Source organism: Callithrix jacchus, chromosome 5, assembly GCF_049354715.1.
Source record: "Callithrix jacchus isolate 240 chromosome 5, calJac240_pri, whole genome shotgun sequence".
In the NCBI taxonomy this organism is placed as follows: domain Eukaryota; kingdom Metazoa; phylum Chordata; class Mammalia; order Primates; family Cebidae; genus Callithrix; species Callithrix jacchus.
The window spans coordinates 6,844,872-6,865,244 of NC_133506.1; the positions used below are offsets into that span (position 1 = coordinate 6,844,872).

Sequence of the window (20,373 nt, forward strand, 5' to 3'; positions counted from 1 at the left end):
AGGTTCGATTACAAGAAAAGCATGCAAAACTGAAAGGAAAAAGAAGACCAAGCTGTCGGATATAAAAACAATATAAAAAACGGCACAGACATCTGACCACAAGATAAACTTTATTTATATATAAAGGCCAAGCTTTATGGCTTCACGTTATATAGCTGGTATTTGTTCGGATATTTATTTTAAATACAATCCATCAAGAAAACAAACTTAAAGGAAAGTGTATATTGACTGCTACAATTTATAAACACACTAAGAATGAAAGGGTCAGCATCAAATTTTCAGTTTCTCCAATGTCAACAAGTCATCTTATGTCTAAGTCAGGGGTCAGCAAAGTACGGCCCCAAATCAAATATGGCCTGCAGCCTGTTTTCTTAAGTAAAACAAACATTTGTAAATAAGATAAATTATTTTCTATTGGAACATACCCATGCCCATTAATTTGGGTATGGCTGCTTTCCTACTAAAAGGGCAGACCTGAGTGGTTAAGACAAAAGCAGTACGGTCCACAAAACCAAAAACATTTATTTTCTGGCCCTGTAAAGAAAAAGTGTACAGAGCTCTGGTCTAAATGATTGCCATCTACACCACAAATGGTGGAAAATTACTTGTGCATTTAGCCCTATTTGAGCTTTATTATGACTTCTACCTAACTCCTCTTCCTTTGTAATTACTGTCACTTCCTAAATGTTAGTGAGTTTTTGAATTTCCACAAATATGTTCACATTTCAGTTATTTTCCATATAGTAGGTCTTACTTCAGCCACCTAGTAATTAATCCTTCACATCATTACTACTACAAAATCCTAATTAAGGCACATCTGTGGCTGGGCACAGTGGCTCACGCCTGTAATCCCAGCACTTTGGGATGCCAAGGTGGGCAGATCACAAGGTCAGGAGTTCAAGACCAGCTGGCCAACACAGTGAAACCCCATCTCTACTAAAAATACAAAAATTAGCCGGGCATGCACCTGTAATCCTAGCTACTCAGGAGGCTGAGGCAGAATTGCTTGAACCTGGGAGGTGAAGGGTGCAGTGAGCTGAGATCCCACCACTACACTCTAGCCTGGGTGACAGAATGAGATGCCATCTCGGGAGGAAAAAAACAGAACATCTGCAATTATCCCCACACATACTTATCCTTCAATTTTGTACAATCTACAAAGATACAGACAAGCAAAGATGAACAGAGACAAGAGCCACTATGAATAAATAATTTTGAAGATCCTATTCCTATTAGAACATCTCAAAGTGCCATTTAGAACCAACAGCATCAGTGTCATCTGACTGCATATGAGAAACGCAAATTCATGGCCCCATTACAGAACTACCAGGTAATCCTTATGCACATTAAAGGTCCAAGAACCAATACACCAAAACAGAGTTTATATTAATTACCTTGAGTGTGAAAAGGCTGATTCGGCCAGGCAGTTTATAAAACAACCCATCTCCTCCTCTTGAATTGGAATGTAGCATGGCATTGAGGCATGCAAGAGGGGACGTCCCACTGTAAAAACACAAAACGGATAAGGGTCATACAAGCCATCTGCCTGCTTACCTAAGACCTAATCCCGCCAATTCATTCTGAAATGAGTAGCTAAGCAAGAAATACAGAAGAAAAAAATCTCGTGACAATTTCACTATGAAAACAGAAAAAGAACAAACAAATGAACTTCACATAAATTATACTCAGAGAACTCTGGGATAAATATTATGTGATACCCGAAATCCATACCTAACACTTCCTCAGTGCTTTTTGACAATATAAATCAAATTTCCAAGAAATTTAGAAAAACCACACAATGATTTTTTTCAAGTTATGTTTTAAATTCTAAAAATTAAATGTTAGTAAAATTTTACTATTAAAGGTTTCTCAGCCTCTATATGTCAACCTACATATCATGCTCAGACACTGCCACAGAACACTATGACAAAGAATCACAGAATCAGTGGCGCTGTGCCAATAAAACAAGCAGAACTTTTTTTCCCAGCTAAACATTTTCTAGTAAGTACACACAGAAAAACTGTATTTCATTGGTTTTTTGCTCTGTTGGGAGTGGGGAGAATAAGTTTTAGTCTCTATCTACCCAGGAACAATTATTTAAACCAGAATACAAAAAGTAAGTCGAGTGGATTTAGTACCCATGCTTCAACATTAAGTGAAACAATGGCATACGAACTTGTTTCATGGTCCCTGACACAACAGCAGGTTCCAAAACAGTGACAATTTGGTGAGAAGAAAGCTACTTACTGAATCTTAAAATAGAAAAGCTACCAGAAATATCAACCAATGCCCATCATTATTAACTGAGTTTGGCACTAGCATATTAGAGACAGGATTCGCCTATGCACCTTCTCTTCCCTTTCCCCAGCATGTTCAAAAATATAGTTTAAGCAAGCCTCTTTGCATTTTTGAGAACTAGAGGCCCTAATTTATGCAGTGTTAAAAATAAATTCTGAGTCTAAAAAAGCCATTAAAAAACTATTACTTATTTTGCCTTGGAACACACTGGATGCTAAAAAATTTTTCCCAAGAACCAATCTCTAAAAGTACCCTGTGCAAAATCTGGAGTATCAGGTGGGTGTGCTAGCATCTCTGCTACAAGGGGGCACAGCATGCTGGCACAGCTCTTCCGTGACTCCTCCATATTATCCCTCCATCTACAAATTACAGAGCTGCTCACTCATCATGAGCCACCATAACCGCTTCATAATTCCTCTAAGAACAAGAAGCAGAAAGAAGTTAAGGTTCTCAATTCCGTATGTCCCAAAGGGACTCATTTACCTTCTATAGGCAAAGTGTTCCAACAGCAGTGAAGACAGCAGCATGATGGGAAATAGCCCATAAAAACAAAAATAAAGCACAATTATAACACTACACAGGGCATAAATACACAAGTGAAAGAAATTTGAGGTAGACAATCCCAATCTTCCCTCCCAACAAAACATCAACTTGAGAATGTTTGTACTATTGACTGGAAAGTGAGGGCCTTTTGACACTAAAAGGTCAATTAAAGCAGCTAAAATTTGACCAGCAAAAACATGAAGTTTGTTCCAAGTCCCAGGAAGCAACTGTGTAGTGCTCTCCTCTTTCCACATTTAAGTATTTTTTGTTTTGTTTTGTTTTGAGACGGAGTCTCATTCTGTCGCCCAGGCTGGAGTGCAGTGGTGCAATCTCAGCTCATTGCACTCCATCTCCTGGGTTTGAACAATTCTCCTGCCTCAGACTCCTGAGCTGGGACTACAGGCTACAAGCGCACATCATCACACTGGTAAATCTTTGTATTTTTAGTAGAGATTGGGTTTTGCCATGTTAGCCAGACTGGTCTTGAACTCCTGACCTCAAGTGATCTGCCTGCCTCAGCCTCCCAAAGTGCTGGGAATACAGGCGTGAGCCACCATGGCTGACCTTTTTTTTTTTTTTTGAAGTTTGAAGGAAAAATAAAGATTAAAGACAGTCATTGGCCTTCAGGCCAGCAATTCTATGTTTCTAACTTGTTACTTCTCCAGGAAAACGATACCATAAATTTAGAAAATAAAGGTAACCTCAAAATGTAGCAAACTCGTATTATATATGACTGGAATTAGTAGGGGGGAAAAAGTCAGTGGGTTTATGTTGATGAGACCACCATTCTTTTATACTAAAAGAAAGAACTTCAGTGATATGGCATAGAGAAAAGGGTAGTATTAGGTACAATAGAGGCTATCAGGTCTGAAAATTCCAAAATGGCACAAGACAAAACATGCCCTGCCGGACTCCTGACACAAAAAACAATCTCTATGCCAAGACTTAAGGAAGAGCAAGGAAACGGGGAAAGCCACTGCACCTCCAAATGAAAACCAATGGGTGTCCACCCACTCCCACCTTCCACACAGACAACACACAATTTGGGAAATGGATAGTTCTACCTCAGTGCCAGACACAGAAGCACAAATATATACACAGACGGACTCACTCATATCACTACACAACTGCAGAAAGACACACGTCCTATGAAACCCTCGTGTTAAGCAACAAGAACAATACAAACCTCATTTCCTTTAGTCCTTCCGCCTCTATGACCTGCAGAATCTGTTTTGGTGTCATTGGAGCATCCGAGTAGTTTTCTAATACCTGAAGAAATACAAACGTCCTAATTTTAGTGTGCGATTTCTATTTATATCCATTGGTCTATACATCACGGGCTGAGTTATTGCAATTAACTGAAATGTTCTCATTCTCAATTCTAAGGATGCTGCTCTTCTCAGCATATGCGGCATAGTACACGAGATCTTAGCAAGACTGGTTACTGTTTAACTCGATGCTGTTAATACTGCTAAACCACAGAGTACATAGTGCTGCACAAGAAATGCGTAAGACAGAAATGTATTCAAATTTTCTTTCCCAAGGAAGTTTGATTAGTGCATGTACACACACACACACACACACACACGCACACACAGATTACTATATTTTTAGTAGAGATGGGGCTTCACCATGTTAACCAAGCTGGTCTTGAACTCCTGACCTCAGGTGATCCGCCCGCCTCAGCCTCCTGAAGTGCTGGGATACAGGCGTGAGCCACCTCGCCTGGCCGAGTACCCATATTTTTAAACAATGCCTATTGCCACTGTGTTGTCAATTTGTGGTGTTAACTGCCACAGAACATTTTGCCATTTGACAACATGATGCTATAATTCTGCATGACTGGTGCAGTGAGAAACAATATCCCATTTACGTTAGCATTACCTATAACCAAGTCATGGCAGTATTTTCTTAAGTGTGCAACTGCAGCTCTCTTGCTTCAAGAGTTGTTGTAGAGACGGGTGTGGTGTCTCACGCCTGTAATCCCAACACTTGGGGAGGACGAGGCAGGCGGATCACCTGAGGTCGGGAGTTCAAGACCAGCCTGACAGACACAGAGAAACCCATCTCTACTAAAAATACAAAATTAGCCAGGCATGGTGGGGCATGCCTGTAATCCCAGCTACTCGGGAGGCTGAGGTCAGAGAATCACTTAAACCGGGGAGGCAGAGGTTACGGTGAGCCAAGATCACCCCATCACACTCCAGACTGAGCAACAAGAGTGAAACTCCACCTAAAAAGAGATTTAGAAAAGTTATTCTTCTAAAAGAGGAAACACGCTGTCAATATCTTTGTACTTTGTCTACCTGTACAGCTACTGAGGTTACTGCAAATCAAGCTAACATCTTACAGTCCATTTAACTACCATAACCAACTACTGCTGTCACAAGCAAAACATAAAGCAGGAAGTCTGACAGGGCTGCTGCTGTCCACAGCCACACCACCCTGAACATGCCCACTCTCGTCTGACAGGACTGCTGTGGAAGGTACTCTCTATGGAAGAACGTAAGCCCTCAGCACTGAAGTCAAGGTTTGGAGAAGGTACTAAAATGAATCCCCTATTTCCCACGGCCCTATTCTTTGCCTCTCTGCAGTTTTTCCATTCTCTATAGGTAACACCATCATCTCGCCACATTTCAGCTACTAACTAACTCTGATAAATACCTAACCTCTACCTCTAGCTCTGACTTCTCCCCCAAATTTCAGATTTAAATATTCGGTTGTATACTGATTGTACCCATTCTTCATCTACTCTAATCCAGCTCTACTCTTAATTCATCTAATTGGCGACTCTAATTCACCTCTTCTCCAGACTTGCCCTTCTTCCTGTATTCTCCACCTTGATTGACAGCCTGTATGATCACCTAATTTAGAAACACAGGTGTCAGCCTTCTCTCTCATCTGACCCCCAAATCACAAAACCAGTCTCTTACCTGGCCCAACACAACAGCCTCTTAATATCCCTCCATCCAGTCCTGCTTTCCTCAAATCCATTCTGACTCTGTTGTCAGCCTTCATTCAACAAACACATGTAACACCTTCTTGGTGCCAGGCACAGTTCTAGGGATTCACAGTTAAACAAGACCAAACCTCTGCTCTGGTAGAACTTATATAACATGTTATAGCCTGAGGTCAAACCCAGCAAAGCAAATCTGCCCTCATCACTTCCAGCTTTAAAATCCTTCAGCAGGCCAGGCGCAGTGGTGCACAGCTATAGTCTCAGCTGAGACTGAGGCATGAGGGTTGCCTGGGGTCAGAAGCTCCGGGCTGTAGTACACCATGATCCTGCCTGTGTTTAGTCACCCACTCCAACCTGGTTAACACCATGAATACTCATCTCTTTTAAATAACACAAAATACAAAAAATACTGGCTGAGTAAAGTGGCTCACACCTGTAATCCCAGCAGTTTAGGAGGCCAAGGTGGGCAGACTGCTTGAGCCTAGGAGTTCAAAACCAGCCTGGGCAACATGGTGAAACCCTGTCTCGACAAAAAATACAAAACACTAGCTGGGCATAGGGCACAAGCCTGTAATCCCAGTTACTCAGGAGGCTGAGGTGAGAGAATCATCTGAGCCCGGGAAATGGAAGCTACAGTGAGCTGTGACGGCGCCACTGCACTTCAGCCAGGGTGACAGAGTGAGACCCTGTCTCAAAAAATAATAATAAAATAGAGAGCAAATAAAATCCTCAACAGCTCCCTAATCACATACTGCAAAAGCTGAAGCTTCCCAAGTCCACTGGCCCACGGCTAAAGAACAGATCTAGAGTTACCTTCAAACTTTTACATTCTAAACTGGGGCAAATTACAACCCAACCTGAACCCAGGTTCTCTTGAAGGATACTGATGTCTTCCTCTCAGAGTTGAACAGAGAGACAATGTAAGTAATGCCTACAGTGCCGGGCACAGAGTAGGTGCTCACTGGCCTGGCATATGGAGCCCTCACGGTCTGGTCTCTGCCCGTCTCTCTACCCATCCACACTGACACTCCACAAATTTTATGTTCCTATAACTCATAGGTATACCTAATTCCCACACTTTGCAAATACATACTCTGTCTCCCCCACTCTCACTCTTTCTCTCCTTTTTGTTGTCACCAGCTCCTGCTTACGCCCTCTGTGATGGGAACCCCCTACTGACCCATCAAGACTCAGCTCAGAAAGCACCTTCCTCCAAGAAGTCTTCCCTGATCTCTGCCAGAGGTAAATGTCTCCTTTCAATATCCCCATTGTTTTATAACACACATAATTATCTCCCAAACGAGGACAGTTGAGAGTGAAAGGAGAAACTATTCATAATTATGGCTGGACAAGAGGCAGGAACTGAGATATCTGTTTATGATTCATACAACTGTGATAACACTTATCATGCCTGGAGTAAAATTCTGTTCCTATGTCTGGACCTTCACCAACCCCAGACCATAAGCCCTGAGGGGCAAACCTTATCTACCTTTGTATTCCAAGAACCTAAGCGCCAAGATAGGCAGACTCACTTGAACAAACCTACAATAAACCCTGGAACAAACTACTAATGTTCAGTACCACAGATACCATTTCTTTGATACTAATTAAATGGAAGCTGAGCTAGTGAATTTTGGCAGAATTTTTTAAGAAGCATGACTCTGAAATAGTAACTACCAATTATTTAAACAGCAATCAGAAAGAGCCTGAGAATTTAAGACAGAGGAAACAAAATCTCTGAAGTTACATCAAAAGATACAAAGAATTCACTTTTATTAAAACTGTTTACGCCTCCAGCTTTTGGTGTAAGAACAAGTCAGCAGTGTTCTATTCCTAGTCTTTGTCTTTCTAGCTTACATTTTTTAAAAAGAATCTCTTACTTCAAAGGGGAAAAAAATGTTTGATGTAAGATTGGTCAGTCATGAATCAAAGTAAAAGATAAAGCATGCAACAAAGAGTTTCTCAAAGCCAGGGAGAATCCATTTAGGGCCCTCAATTTAAAGGGAAATCCCTTTGGCCATTTCTCCCACACAAACTGTTCATAACAAGTTGGAGGCTTTATATCCACCCAACCACGTAAGGTCTACTTCTTACATCTAGAAAAGACAATACTATAAAATGTGTGAAAGAAACAATATCTTTTTCAATAGCATAATTAACATCTGCAAAATCAATTTCCTGGGGTATACTATACTGAAATTCTTAAGAATAATCTTCTTTCCTCTACAAAAACAATTTTTAAAAGGATTCCCAGTCACACTGTAGTCATCAATCTAAGCTGGTTCAGGAGCAATCTGAAAGTGTTTCCAAGGAAGTGCATACAATTGCCACTGCAAGCACTCCAAATCCACCTGCCGGAAGAGAAGTGTTCAGGTGTGCTCATCAACTGTCCTATGTCCTCCTAGTCAAGTTTCTCTCAGTCCAGTGTAAGCTCTCACAAATTCTCCAGCACACAGTGTTACAGCAACTTTTTTTAAACATGAAGAAGACGTGTGTTTTTTTGTTTTGAGACGGAGTCTGTCTCACTGCCACCCAGGCTGGAGTGCGGTGGCGTGATCTCATCTCACTGCAACCTCCTCTGCCTCCTGAGTAGCTGGGATTACAGGCTTATGCCACCATGCCCAGCTAATTTTTGTGTTTTTAGTAGAGACAGGGATTTCACCATGTTGGCCAGACTGGTCTCGAACTCCTGACCTCAGGTGATTTGTTTGCCTTGGCCTCCCAAAGTGCTGGGATTACAGGCGTGAGCCACCACGCCCAGCTTAGGAGTCTTAAAAAGTTCCCCCTCACCTACCAACCAATCCATCCAAAGAAATGGAAAATTCTAAAACAAAAAAACACAAAAAAGATTCTCAGGAGTCCTTTTTTTTTTTTTTAAGACAGAGTCTTGCTCTCACAGTTCTCTGGTCTAGAACTCTTCACCTCATGATCCACCCACCTCAGCCTCCCAAAGTGCTGGGATTACAGGCATGAGCCATCGAACTCAGCCTTTTTTTTTTTTTTTTTTTTTTAGAGTCAGGGTCTCCCTCTATCATCCAGGCTGGAGTGCACTGGCACAATCAGCAGGCACTGCAGCCTCCAACTCCTCAGCCTAAGCTATCCTCAACCTCCCAAGCAGCTAGGACCACAGGTGCACACCACCAGGCCCAGCTCATTTTGTTGTTGTTGAAGAAACTGGTTCTCACCATGTTGCCCAGGCTGGTCTCGAACTCCTAGCCTCAAGTGATTATTCTGTCTCAGCCTCCCAAAGTCTCACAAATCCTTTTCCACAGGTATAAGAGCACCACAAAGTAATTCCTACTCATATCACTATTTTTAATGAAATGCCTTAGAAGAAAAAGAGAAATAACTTATTCATAATCTGGTTTGAAGCTCAGTCAATGATAAAACAGAAAAAGCAACCTCGATGTTGAAGTTCACACCACAGTCAATTCGAGAATCTAAAGAGGCTTAACAGTGGACCCCAAATTCCTAAAGTCAACTAGTAAGAACCAACAGAACTTTGAGACAGACAGACTTTATAATTCTGTCAGGGCATAAATAACACAGGATTTAAAAGTACTTTCACCTGACCCTAACAAGTAGAACTGTGGCAAGCAAATTTCCTTGGGTGCCCAGGGTCATAAACACCCGAATAACAGGAACACCAAGGAGAATGTCAATAAACACACAAAACTCTTCGTCCGGGAAATTGAGAGCTCTCTCCCAATCCCCATCAGGCCTATATTCAGGTAAAGAAATATCAGAGTGGCCTGGCACAGTGGCTCACACCTGTAATCCCAGCACTTTGGGAGATCTAGGAGAGTGAATCACGAGGTCAAGAGATGGAGACCATCTTGGCCAATATGGTGAAACCTCGTCTCTACTAAAAATACAACAATTAGCTGGGCATGGTGGTGTGCACCTGTACTCCCAGCTACTCAGGAGGCTGAGGCAGGAGAATCACTTGAACTCGGGAGGCAGAGACTGCAGTGAGCCAAGATGACACCACTGCACAACATCTGGGCAACAGAGTGAGACCCTGTCTCAAAAAAAAAAAAGAAAAAAGAAACCTTAGAGAAATCCTGAAATTTCTACAAGATCCCGAAAACTAGCCCAACCTTCCAGTGTTGACTGAATCAGAAAAAAAAATATTTTGAAATCTCAAAATCTTCAAACTTCACATGCCAGGCCAAAATAAACTGAAGCACAAAACTTCAGCATACAAACAATTGCTATTTTTCTTCCCTGGGCAACGAAGGACTAGGGGAGACAATCGCAAACACCAATGAAAATTCTCCTGTAGCCCAAATACCTGCAGTTTTATAAATCAGTAACTTTTACAGATTTCGAGAAAGAAAAAGGTGTACTTTAGATTTATATCAATCCCCACAACCTTTTTTTTTTTTTGGGGGGGGGCACATCTTTGAGGCAGAAAACTCACCTCAAAATGAGAGAAAATAAAGTCACGAGTTTCATTCATCATTAGAACTGGATTGCAACAATTACATACAAACTACAGGGTGTCAAGAAACACTTAGGCTACCGGCACCGTAACCACTGTGTGACAGATCTGAGGAAGTGACATCTCTAGGAGAAGTAAAACCTGTTACGTTTCAGGAATGCATCTCCAAGTGTCTTAGTATTGTGGGTGCAATCCAAAAGGAAGTTATTTCACCTGCAAGTCCTCCAGTTGAACCAGGCGGCTTCAAACACTCAAATTACGCTCTCCCTTGCTAAATCCAATCCTCCGTGAACAGTCTCCCCACAGAGACACTTTGTCTTTTTCCAACATACAGTCTCGGCAAAGTGATTCAGTTCTCCACAAAGCACCCATTTTCAGTCCAGCTTCTGAAGGCAAGCACCTAGAGTAAGCGTTTCTCAAAGTGGGGTCCGTGGGCCACTGCGTTCCAATCACCTGGGAAGCTAGTGAAAGCGCAGATTCCCAGCCTCCATCCCAGACCCTGAGGCTCAGCAGGTCTTGCCCAGGGCCCTACGAGGAGCGTTCCTAACTGCCTCCCAGGTGTCCCCCACAGGACACTAAAGTTGGAGAACCGCTGCTCAGGGGTCAAGCCGGGAATGAGCACTTGCTTCACTCCCCGCACCTGGTTTAGATTGGGAAATCTCAAAATGCCACTGGCGTCCTTGAATGTGGGGTCGCTTTTCCACCCCAAGTCAAACGCACCACCCCATTACCCACCAGGAAGCGAGGGAGGAGCTTCCGACCCTTCCCGGAAACCCAACTCCCCTGGGTGAATGAACGAAGCTGCTCCAGACCCCCAGACGCTGCCAAATAGTGGGGGAGGGGAGGCGGGACCCCGGTGCCCCAAAGGGGAAGGAGCTGGCCTGCCAACTCGCCCCTCCGCAGGAATTTTGCTGGGGCGCGGGGGAGGTGGGGGCGCAAGCGGAAAAAGGCGCCACATCCCATCACGGCGGGGGAGCGCTCCCCACCCCGCGCCTAGCGGGGCGGTCTCATTCTTAAAGGAAGATGGCCCCGCCCCCTCCCGTTGTGGGCAGGGCCTCGCCCCTCCCCCTCCTGTTGGGGGTGCGCTGCGAGCTCCCCCCTTCGGCCCCTACGAAGCCCCCCTCGGCTGCCCGCCTCACCAGGCGCGCGGCCTCGGCCCACGTGCGCTCCTTCTTCCTTTTCTGTTTGTCCTTCATCCTCTTCCCCGGCGGCGGCGGCGGCAGCGGCGACAGCTCCACGCGGGATCTCCGGGCTGGGCGGGCTAGGGCGGCGGCGCGGGGCTGGGGCGGCGGCGGCGGCGGCGGCGGCGGCGGCGACGGTGGCGGGGCGCGAGGGCTCGGGTGCGGCCGGGGAGAAGGGGCGGGCACGCGGGGACCGGCTGGCGCGAGAGCGCGGTGGGGGAGGGGTGGCGGCGGCTCCACGCGCCCGCGCTGCGTCAGTCGCCCACGGCGGCAGCGGCGGCCCCGCGATCGCTAAGGAATGCGGCCGCTCCGCATTACCACGGGGTCAGAGGTCACGGCTCCGGCCTCCGCTTTCCCGCTCTGCTGACGGACGGAGACACGACCTGCGGCGGGGCGGGAGGGCGAGACGCAGCTTTCCCTTCGGCGACCGGGTGCGTGCGTGTCTGCCGTGGGTGTGTTTGAGTGTGTGTGAAGAGTGAGGAGGGGGAGTGTGGGTTTTTTTTTTGAACAAAAACAAACCGAAAGGGCGGCTGGGAGTCGTAGTCCCGGCGGCCTCTCTGGCCTTCCCCGCTCCGGAAGAGTATGTCCGCGTGCAGCGCGTAGACCACACTTCCCGGCTTGCCCCGCGGCCCTTTCCGCTTTTTTTTCCCTCCCGTCCTCCGCCTAGCTCCGACCTCAGCTAAGAACGGGGACGGGTCGCTGTTCGGGGAAGAGGGGCGGGGGGTGGTTGGGTGGAGTCTCGCGAGGTGCGGGAACTGGCTGGGGGCCTGGGGGATTCTGGGAGGCGATGCTGGGAAGGGGCGGTGGCTGGGCTCCGCCACCCGGTTCGCTCTTAACCCCTTCGCTGCTTTTTGCTTCGGGACCTCCGGGCAGGTGCGGGTGGGGAGCCAGGATGGGGAGCTCGACTCGCAGCTCTCACTTCGTGCTTCTCTCCTAGACGGTTCTAACCTACCCTTCTCGTAGGTGACGAGAGGCAGGACTTCCCTTTTAGTCCTCTCTAAGTGACTCACTGACGCATAATAATGAGACAAAAAGACCCTCATACCAGTAAAACGGGTATTCCACGGCTGATGGACTTAGACGGTTCCTCATTTCCTCCTGTGCTTTCAGGCAGCTGTGTATTTGCAGAGTCTGCACCCGCAGCCTGGAGCGTTCTTACCACTTGAGGAACTTGATGATATGTTGACTGACGGCTCTTGTAAAGAATTTGGACTCTGGGGCCATACCGACCAGAATGCACCCGAGTGCGTTTTTAAAGGCAGTATCCTGGAGAGAACTCAGGCCCTGGAATCCAGCGGACCTAGACTGGAATCTTGGCTGAGTCACTCCCTGGCTGTCAGTTCAACCTCTCTGAGCCTCAGTTTTCTGATCTGCATTTGTCTAGCATTTCACGGTATTATTGGAATTAAAATTAACGTAAAATATTTGACATATTGGAAGAGGATGTGAAGGGAGATCTTGACAGTATTAGGTCCATATGATTTGGCACCTAGCATAGAGCTTTTTTTTTTTTTTTTTTTTAGACGGAGTCTCGATCTGTGGCCAGGCTGGAGTGCAGTGGCACGATCTAGGCTCACTGCAACCTCCGCCTCCCGGGTTCAAGTGATTCCCTCTGCCTCAGCCTCCCGAGTAGCTGGGACTAGAGGCGCGCGCCACCACGCCCCGGATAAGTTTTTGCATTTTAGTAGAGACTGGGTTTCACCACGTTAGCCAGGATGGTCTCAATCTCCTGATCTCGTGATCCACACGCTTCAGCCTCCCAAAGTGCTGGGATTTACACGCGCAGCTGAGCAAATATTTAATAAATGGTAGCTGTTATTACCAGCTGAGGGACAATGGGCAATGTGCTTAGCCTCTCTCCGCCTTGAGCTGAATTTCGGAGCACCCAGCACATAGGTTTTCTGTACCTATATATGGGTTGAGTCGTCCAGAAACATTTCTAGAGTCCGTCCTGAATTGGATTGAGGCCAGCTCTTAAAAACTGTGAAGGCACGATCAGTGGCCACATTTAAAACGTTTCTCTGGGTGAGGAAACACACCCTCTACTCCCTAATGTTATCGCGTAGGACACAACCAGTATTGATAGGAGACCATTATGTTATAGCCCAAACTCTAACACCAAGGGGTTCAATGTTCTGTGTCTAATACTGGTCACAGAAAATTTATGAGTCTGGTAAGCAAAATCCTGCAAAGGGAAAAGACTGCAAAGAGCACCCAGCTCTCTGGAATAAGACACCTCTTAAAATCTCCGCAGCTTTAACCCGAGAGAAAGGAGGAGCTACCATCCCCCAAAAAATGGTTTGACTTGATTTCATACAAAGGATTACTAACTTTTTTTTTTCAATTTACAGCTGGTACAGTACTCTTTGGCAAGTCATTTCACATCTTTTAGATGTCTTCTGAAGTAGCTTTACTCCCCTCTGACCTACAGGGAGTAACTAAAATTTGCATGTTTAGTATAGGCACTGTGGTAGACAGAATAATGTCCTCCCCACTTGCCCAAAACTGTTCAAGCCTTAGTCCCCGAAACCTGTGAATATGTTGCATTCTTTTTTCTTTATTATTGTTATTGAGATGGAGTCTTGCTCTGTCGCCCAGGCTGGACTGCAGTGGCACGATCTTAGCTCACTGCAACCTCCATCTCCCAGGTTCATGCGATTCTCCTGCCTCAGCCTCCCAAGTAGCTGGGATTACAGGCATTCATTACCCTCTGCCCAACCCATTTTTGTATCTTTGGTAGAGACCCGGTTTCACCATGTTGGCCAGGCTGGTCTTCAATTCCTGACGTCAGGTGATCCGTCCATCTCGGCCTCCCAATGTGCTGGGATTACAGGTGTGAGCCATCGCACCTAGCCAGCATTATCTGGCAAAAGCAATTTTGCAAATACTTAAATGCTTAAAGGCCTTAAAATAAGATTATTCTGGATTGTCTGGGTGGGCCCAATGTAATCACATGAACCTTTAGGAGCAGAAGAGGGAGGCAAAAGAGATGTTTTGGAGAAAGAGAGAGAGACAGAAGAATTAAATTCAAAGTATGGGAGGAACTCAACCCACTGTTGCTGGTTTTGAAAGTGGCCACAAGCCAGGGAATGCAGGCAGCTTTTAAAAGCTGGGAGGAAGTCCTGCCAACAGCCAGCAAGAAAATGGGGTCTTCAGTCCTACAACCTCAGGGAGCTGAATTCTGACAACCTGAATGAACTTGGGAACAGACATACCCCCACCCCAAGTCTCCAGAAAGGAATATAGACACCTTGATTTCAGCCTTGTCACACTGGAAGCAGAGAACCAGCTGAGCCATGGAATCCAGACATCTGGCTCACAAGAAGTGGGAGACAGAAATGAATACTGTTTTATGACACTAAACCTGTGTTAACTCCTTACAACAGCACAGTAAAGCTAATACAGGCGTATGGAAACACCTTTATTTCTCTGAGCAAACACTGCCTGACTTCAGCTGGGTGAAACCATGGGGGAATCCAGATGTGAATATTTCAAGATCTCTGCCCTTGCAGAATCAAACAGAAACAAATGACAACATCATAGTTAAGTGTGAAGAGAGAGTATGTTCAGAAAACGGTACAGATAGAAAGTTGGCTTTCGTTATTAAACTTTAACTAGATGTGATTTCTTTTAGTTAATGGGATACATGAGTTTATTTTCTTGACAGAAGCACCAACAGACCTATACATTTTTGGTGTGTGTTTTTCTGTTTTTTAACCACAGTGCTTTTATTACAGGTTATCTTCAGAAGCTGGTGCAGGTGGCATGTGGAAGATGAACAGGACAGATACTCAACCCTGCCTAGTTTGGGGATGAGTCACTGTTTTCAAACTGCAGTTATGAGCAAAGAGCATATTTAAGAACTAAGTTAACAGGCCACCAGCAGAGACCCAGGGATTCCCAAAGGGACACATCTATCCCATGAACTGCACTGCGAGATAATATATTATCACTGGCTCTGCACATCAGCAGGCCTGGGTTTGAATTTCTGCAGTCTCTCCAGCTCTGTGGCCTTGGGCAAGTTACCAAACCTCTCACTGACTCAATGCCGTTATTTGGACAGCAGGGTACGTAGCAAATTCAAAGAATGGGGCTGGGATTAAATTAAATCTTTGTAAAAAGTGCCTATCACATAGTAGATACTCACTAAATAAATACCGGCCCTCTTTGCCTCTCAGAGGTTTTAGTGTCTAAAGTGTAAGAAGTACGGGTGCTGCGGTGGCTCAGGCCTGTTGTCTTGGCACTTAAGGAGGCGAGACTACCTGTTCAAGGCCAGTCTGGGCAACATAAAAAGCTCTCAATCATTCAAACAAACAAACAAAAAACACTGAAGTGTAAAAAGTTCCTCATTGTTTATATTTTGAGTGAACCAAGCTTTGAAACAGGGTTTACCCCTGTAACAAATATTCTCTCTCAATAATACTGTCCCCATTTCCTACTGACGCTGAGGTGCAGAGAGGTCCAGATGATTAAATGAGATTCCATTTGCTAAGTAGAACTTCCAGCACAGCAGACAATCAGTACATGTGTAGCTCTCCTTGTCCGTCCCACATTTAATTTCTTTGTGTGACTTTGATTTAGTGATTGTGTTCATGCTAGCATCTTTGGGTTCATCATCATATCCCCAATGTCTGGCACATGGTAGGCCCTCATTTATTGTGAATAAATTACAATCTGTTGAATAAATTACCCGATCTCAATAATTATTGGAGAAACCCTCTGAACACTGACTTCCCATTGAATGAGCCCTAAACAATGTTTGGAGCCTGCTCAGGCAGAATCGGGAAAGACTAAGACAGGATTTCACCCACATATATCTATGCAAGTTATAAAAGATATTCGTGGATAGAGACTTCATGACCTCAGCTGGGTGTGGTAGCATGTGCCTACAGTCCCAGCTACTCAGGAGGCTAAGGCAGGAAGATCATTTGAGCCCAAGAGTTTGAGGCTGCAGTGAGCAGTTGCACCACTGCACTCCAGCCTGGGTAACAGAGCAAGACCATGTATAGAAGACTTCACGACCTCACCATTTTCATTAAGTCACAAAATCCACCCATATGATGGGTAGCCCTAACTCACTGCTCACCTTCCATTCACCATCATTTAAATCCTGCTGTTCAGTCTCACAGTAGGTAGGAAAACGTTTTTAAGTTACCAAAATGTCTTTTTCATTTATTTGAGACAGGTTTTCTCTCTGTTGCTTAGACTGGAGTGCAATGGTGCAATCTCAGCTCACTGTAACCTTGACTTCCTGGGCTCAAGTACTCCTCCCATCTCAGCCTCCGAAGTAACTGGGACTATAGGTGCATACCACCATGCTTAGCTAATTTTGTTTATTTATTGTGGAGATGAGGTCTCACTGCATTGCCCAGACTGTTTTTGAACCCTTGGGCTCAAGTAATCCTCCCACCTTAGACTCTGAATGTGGTGGGATTACAGGCATGAGCCACTGTGCCCGACACAAAATGTCAATAATGGTTACCTCTGGATTGTAAGATTATGGGCAACTTTTGATTGTCTTTGTTTTTTCTTTTTTGAGACAAGATCTCACTCTGTCGTCACCCAGGCTGGAGTGCAGTGGCATGATCATGGCTCACTGTAGTCTTGACCTCCTGGGCTCAAGCCATCCTCCCACCTCAGCCTTCCGAGTAGCTAGGAGCAGGTAGGGCCACAGACACATGCCACCACCCCCAGCTAATTTTTTTTTTTTTTTTTTGTAGAGATGGGGTCTCGCTATGTTGCCCAGGAGGGTTTCGAAATCCTAACCTCAAGTGATCCTCCCGCCTTGGCCTCCCAAAGTCCTGGCATTACAATTGTGAGCCATAGCCACATTACTTTTTATGTATTTATTTTGAGACAAAGTCTTCCTCTGTCACCCAGGCTGGAGTGCAGTGGCTCGATCTTGACTCACTGCAACCTCCACCTCCCCATTCAACTGAAAAAATCTTGACCACCTCCTGTCACAACCAGCTCAACAGAGCTATGATCTGGCAACATATATTGGCTCTTGCCCAGCTCTGTGGCCCCAGACACAACAGCAGAGTCCCTGACACAAGTGTTCGTCAAAGTTTGCCGAATGAATTCATTCAAGCAGGACTGGGTGCTAAGACTAGTCTGCAGTTGGGGCAGCGAAAGCAAGATAGGGTTGCAGTCACCCCTGATGCCTCCTTGAATGTCATTTCTTTGGCAAAGTTTTCCCTGATTTCCTACATTCATAAGCCCTCCATCCTCCCATACCACCCAATGCATTCTTCAACATATGATGAGGGAAAATATAATTCACTCTTGACATTAATGATGACTTCAGTGTCGGCTCCAAATTAGACAGTCAGCCAGATGGCATCAGGGACTCCTTGCTTCTTCACTGCTCTGCTCTCCATCCTGGAGGAAATATTCCTCTATCCCAGAAAACACCAGTAATACAATATGGGACACCTTTTTCATTTGGCGCTGATAGCCTCTTGCTGGGATGCCAGCCCTGTGCTGACCCCTGGGGACTTACAGCCTAAATAGACGCAGTTCCTGTGTTTACACAGATGGATTACAAATTGTGGCAAGCCCCCATACTAGGTGCCCTAGCAGATAGAAGCCTGGGGGATATCTCAAAGCTTCTATCTTTGAGGTAAGGGAGACATGATTTCTAAACTCAACTATTATGGCCACTTTGGGTGCAAAAGAAACATTCAAAAATGAATAACTTTCAATGTACTACTAATAATCCCATTAGAAAATGGTGGGATGAGGGCTGGGCACAGTGGCTGACACCTGTAATCCTAGCACTTTGGGAGGCTGAGGTGACAGGGTTGCTTGAGACCTCTCAAGACCAGTGTGGGCAACATAGTGAGACCATGTCTCTCAAGACAAAAATAAAAGAAGGCCAGGCACAGTGGCTCATGCATGTAATCCCAGCACTTTGGGAGACCAAGGTGGGCAGATCACCTGGGGTTGGAAGTTCAAGACCAGCCTGATCAACATTAAGAAACCCTGTCTCTACTAAAAATACACAATTAGCCAGGTGTGATGGCTCATGCCTGTAATGTCAGCTACTCAGGAGGCTGAGGCAGGAGAATCACTGAAGCTGGGGGGCGGAGATTGCAGTGAGCCAAGATGGCACTACTGCACTCCAGCCTGGGCAACAAGAGTGAAGCGCTATCTCAAAAAAAAAAAAAGAAGAAAAGAAAATGGTGGGATGGCTGGGCACAGTGGCTTACACCTGCAATCTCAGTATTTTGGGAGGCAGAGGTAGGGGAATCACTTGCCCAGGAGTTCACGACCAGCCTGCGCAATGTAACAAGACCTCGTCTAATAAATTAGCTGGGCATGGTGGTACACACCTGTAATTGCAGCTACTTCGGAGTCTGGGGCAGGAGGACCGTTTGAGCCTAGGAGTTCAGTGTTGCAGTTAGCTTTGATCATGCGATTGCACTCCAATCTGGGCAATGGAACAAGACGTGTCTCAAAAACAGAAAATGGGTTGGGAGAAAAAAACAGGAAGTGGGTTGGGAGAAAAAAATGGTGAGAGAAAGAGGATTCCATTCACAAGAGCAATGAAAATATTACACCATCTGGGCTGGGCACAGTGGCTCACTCCTGTAATCCCAGCACTTTGGGAGGCTGAGGCAGGAGGATCAGTTGAGGTCAGGAGTTCAAGACCAGCCTGACCAACATGGAGAAAGCCTCGTCTCTACTAAAAATACAAAAATTAGCTGGGTGTGGTAGCTCATGCCTCTAATTCCAGCTACTCAGGAGGCCGAGGCAGGAGAATCGCTTGAACCCTGGAGGTGGCGGTTGCAGTGAACCGAGATCGTGCCACTGCACTCCTGCTTGGGTGATGGAGTGAGACTCCATAAAAAGTTACGCCATCTGGAAATAAACTAACAAAATGTACAAATCTTATATAAGGAAAACTATAGGAAGAGGGGAGAGAAGAAAAAAAAAGAAAACTATAAAACTCTACTGAAAAGCATAACATCTTGGACCAATGGAGATCAGAGCTTTCCTTAGACTGGAAGGTCCTATGATGTGGATATTAACTATCCCAATATTATCCAACCAAGTCAGTGTCATCCCAGTGAAGATCCCAGTGGGATTTTATTGTCAAAACGAGCCTAAAATTCAACTGGAAAAACAAGTGCATCATTTTCATAACCAAAACTCCTAACATTTCCTGACCACTCAGTGTGTGCCAGGCACCGTCCTTAGGACTTGCTATGCATCACCTCATCATATCTTCATAAACACACTGTGAGGTAGATACCATTATCGTTAACATTGCACAGATGAGGAAGCAGAAGTCCAGAGAGAAAAACAATGACTTGTTCAAGGTAACACAGCTAGTTAGTGGCTAACCTAAGATTAAAGCTCAGGCTGGCTAACCTCAAGCTCCATGAATTTAATCACTTTACTCTACTGCCAGGAAAACTTTAAAGATTAATGAGCTGGGACTTGTTCTACCAGATATTAAAATGCATTAGATAGCTACAGCAATGAACACAGCAATTTCGACAAAGGAACACACGGTCCTATTAAATCAAACAGTATAGAAACAGAGCCAGGTGTACAGAGAATTGTAGTATATGATAAAGGTGACATTTTTTCCAACTGGTGGAGAAAAAGTGGAAGTCAATAAACAGGATGGGACTAGCCATAGTCTAGCCATTTAGAGAAAAACTAAGAACTCCACCTCCCTCATTAAACCTAAATAAATTCCACCTAGATCAAAGATTTACATGTTATAAAAGAAAAAACAAAAGTATAAAAAAATTTTTTTTATACTTTTTATAAAAATATATACTTTTTATATATTTTTATAATCCTGGAACTATTAATACTTTTAACTATTAATGATTAGGAAATTGCCAGGCACGGTGGCTCATGCCTGTAATCCCAGCACTTTGGGAGGCCGAGATGGACAGATCACAAGGTCAGGAGTTTGAGACCAGCCTGGC

General features: G+C 45.0%; 1 protein-coding gene and 1 long non-coding RNA gene across 6 annotated transcripts in view; one reads left to right on the forward strand and one right to left on the reverse strand.

Moving 5' to 3' along the window:
* ASXL1 (ASXL transcriptional regulator 1) overlaps positions 1 to 11,902 on the reverse strand; it is a 78,943-nt gene extending 67,041 nt beyond the window's left edge. For 2 of the 5 annotated variants that reach the window (XM_078371135.1, XM_008995553.6), the window contains exons 1-3: positions 11,384 to 11,902; positions 4,028 to 4,110; positions 1,395 to 1,503 (exon numbers count right to left, since the gene is read on the reverse strand). In XM_078371135.1, the coding sequence (XP_078227261.1) occupies positions 1,395 to 1,503; positions 4,028 to 4,110; positions 11,384 to 11,440 (249 nt within the window). In that variant the 5' untranslated portion in view covers positions 11,441 to 11,902. Of the gene's footprint in view, positions 1 to 1,394; positions 1,504 to 4,027; positions 4,111 to 10,457; positions 10,536 to 10,979; positions 11,234 to 11,383 lie in introns of those variants that run through there. The other 3 variants (XM_054255136.2, XM_017971855.4, XM_035298120.3) reach the window with 2 other exon arrangements.
* On the forward strand, positions 11,658 to 17,421 carry LOC108591612 (uncharacterized). The gene is made up of 3 exons (XR_001911404.4): positions 11,658 to 11,856; positions 15,163 to 15,492; positions 17,146 to 17,421. It is a non-coding gene; the product is annotated as an uncharacterized LOC108591612 (long non-coding RNA).
* Positions 17,422 to 20,373: the final 2,952 nt, after the last annotated feature.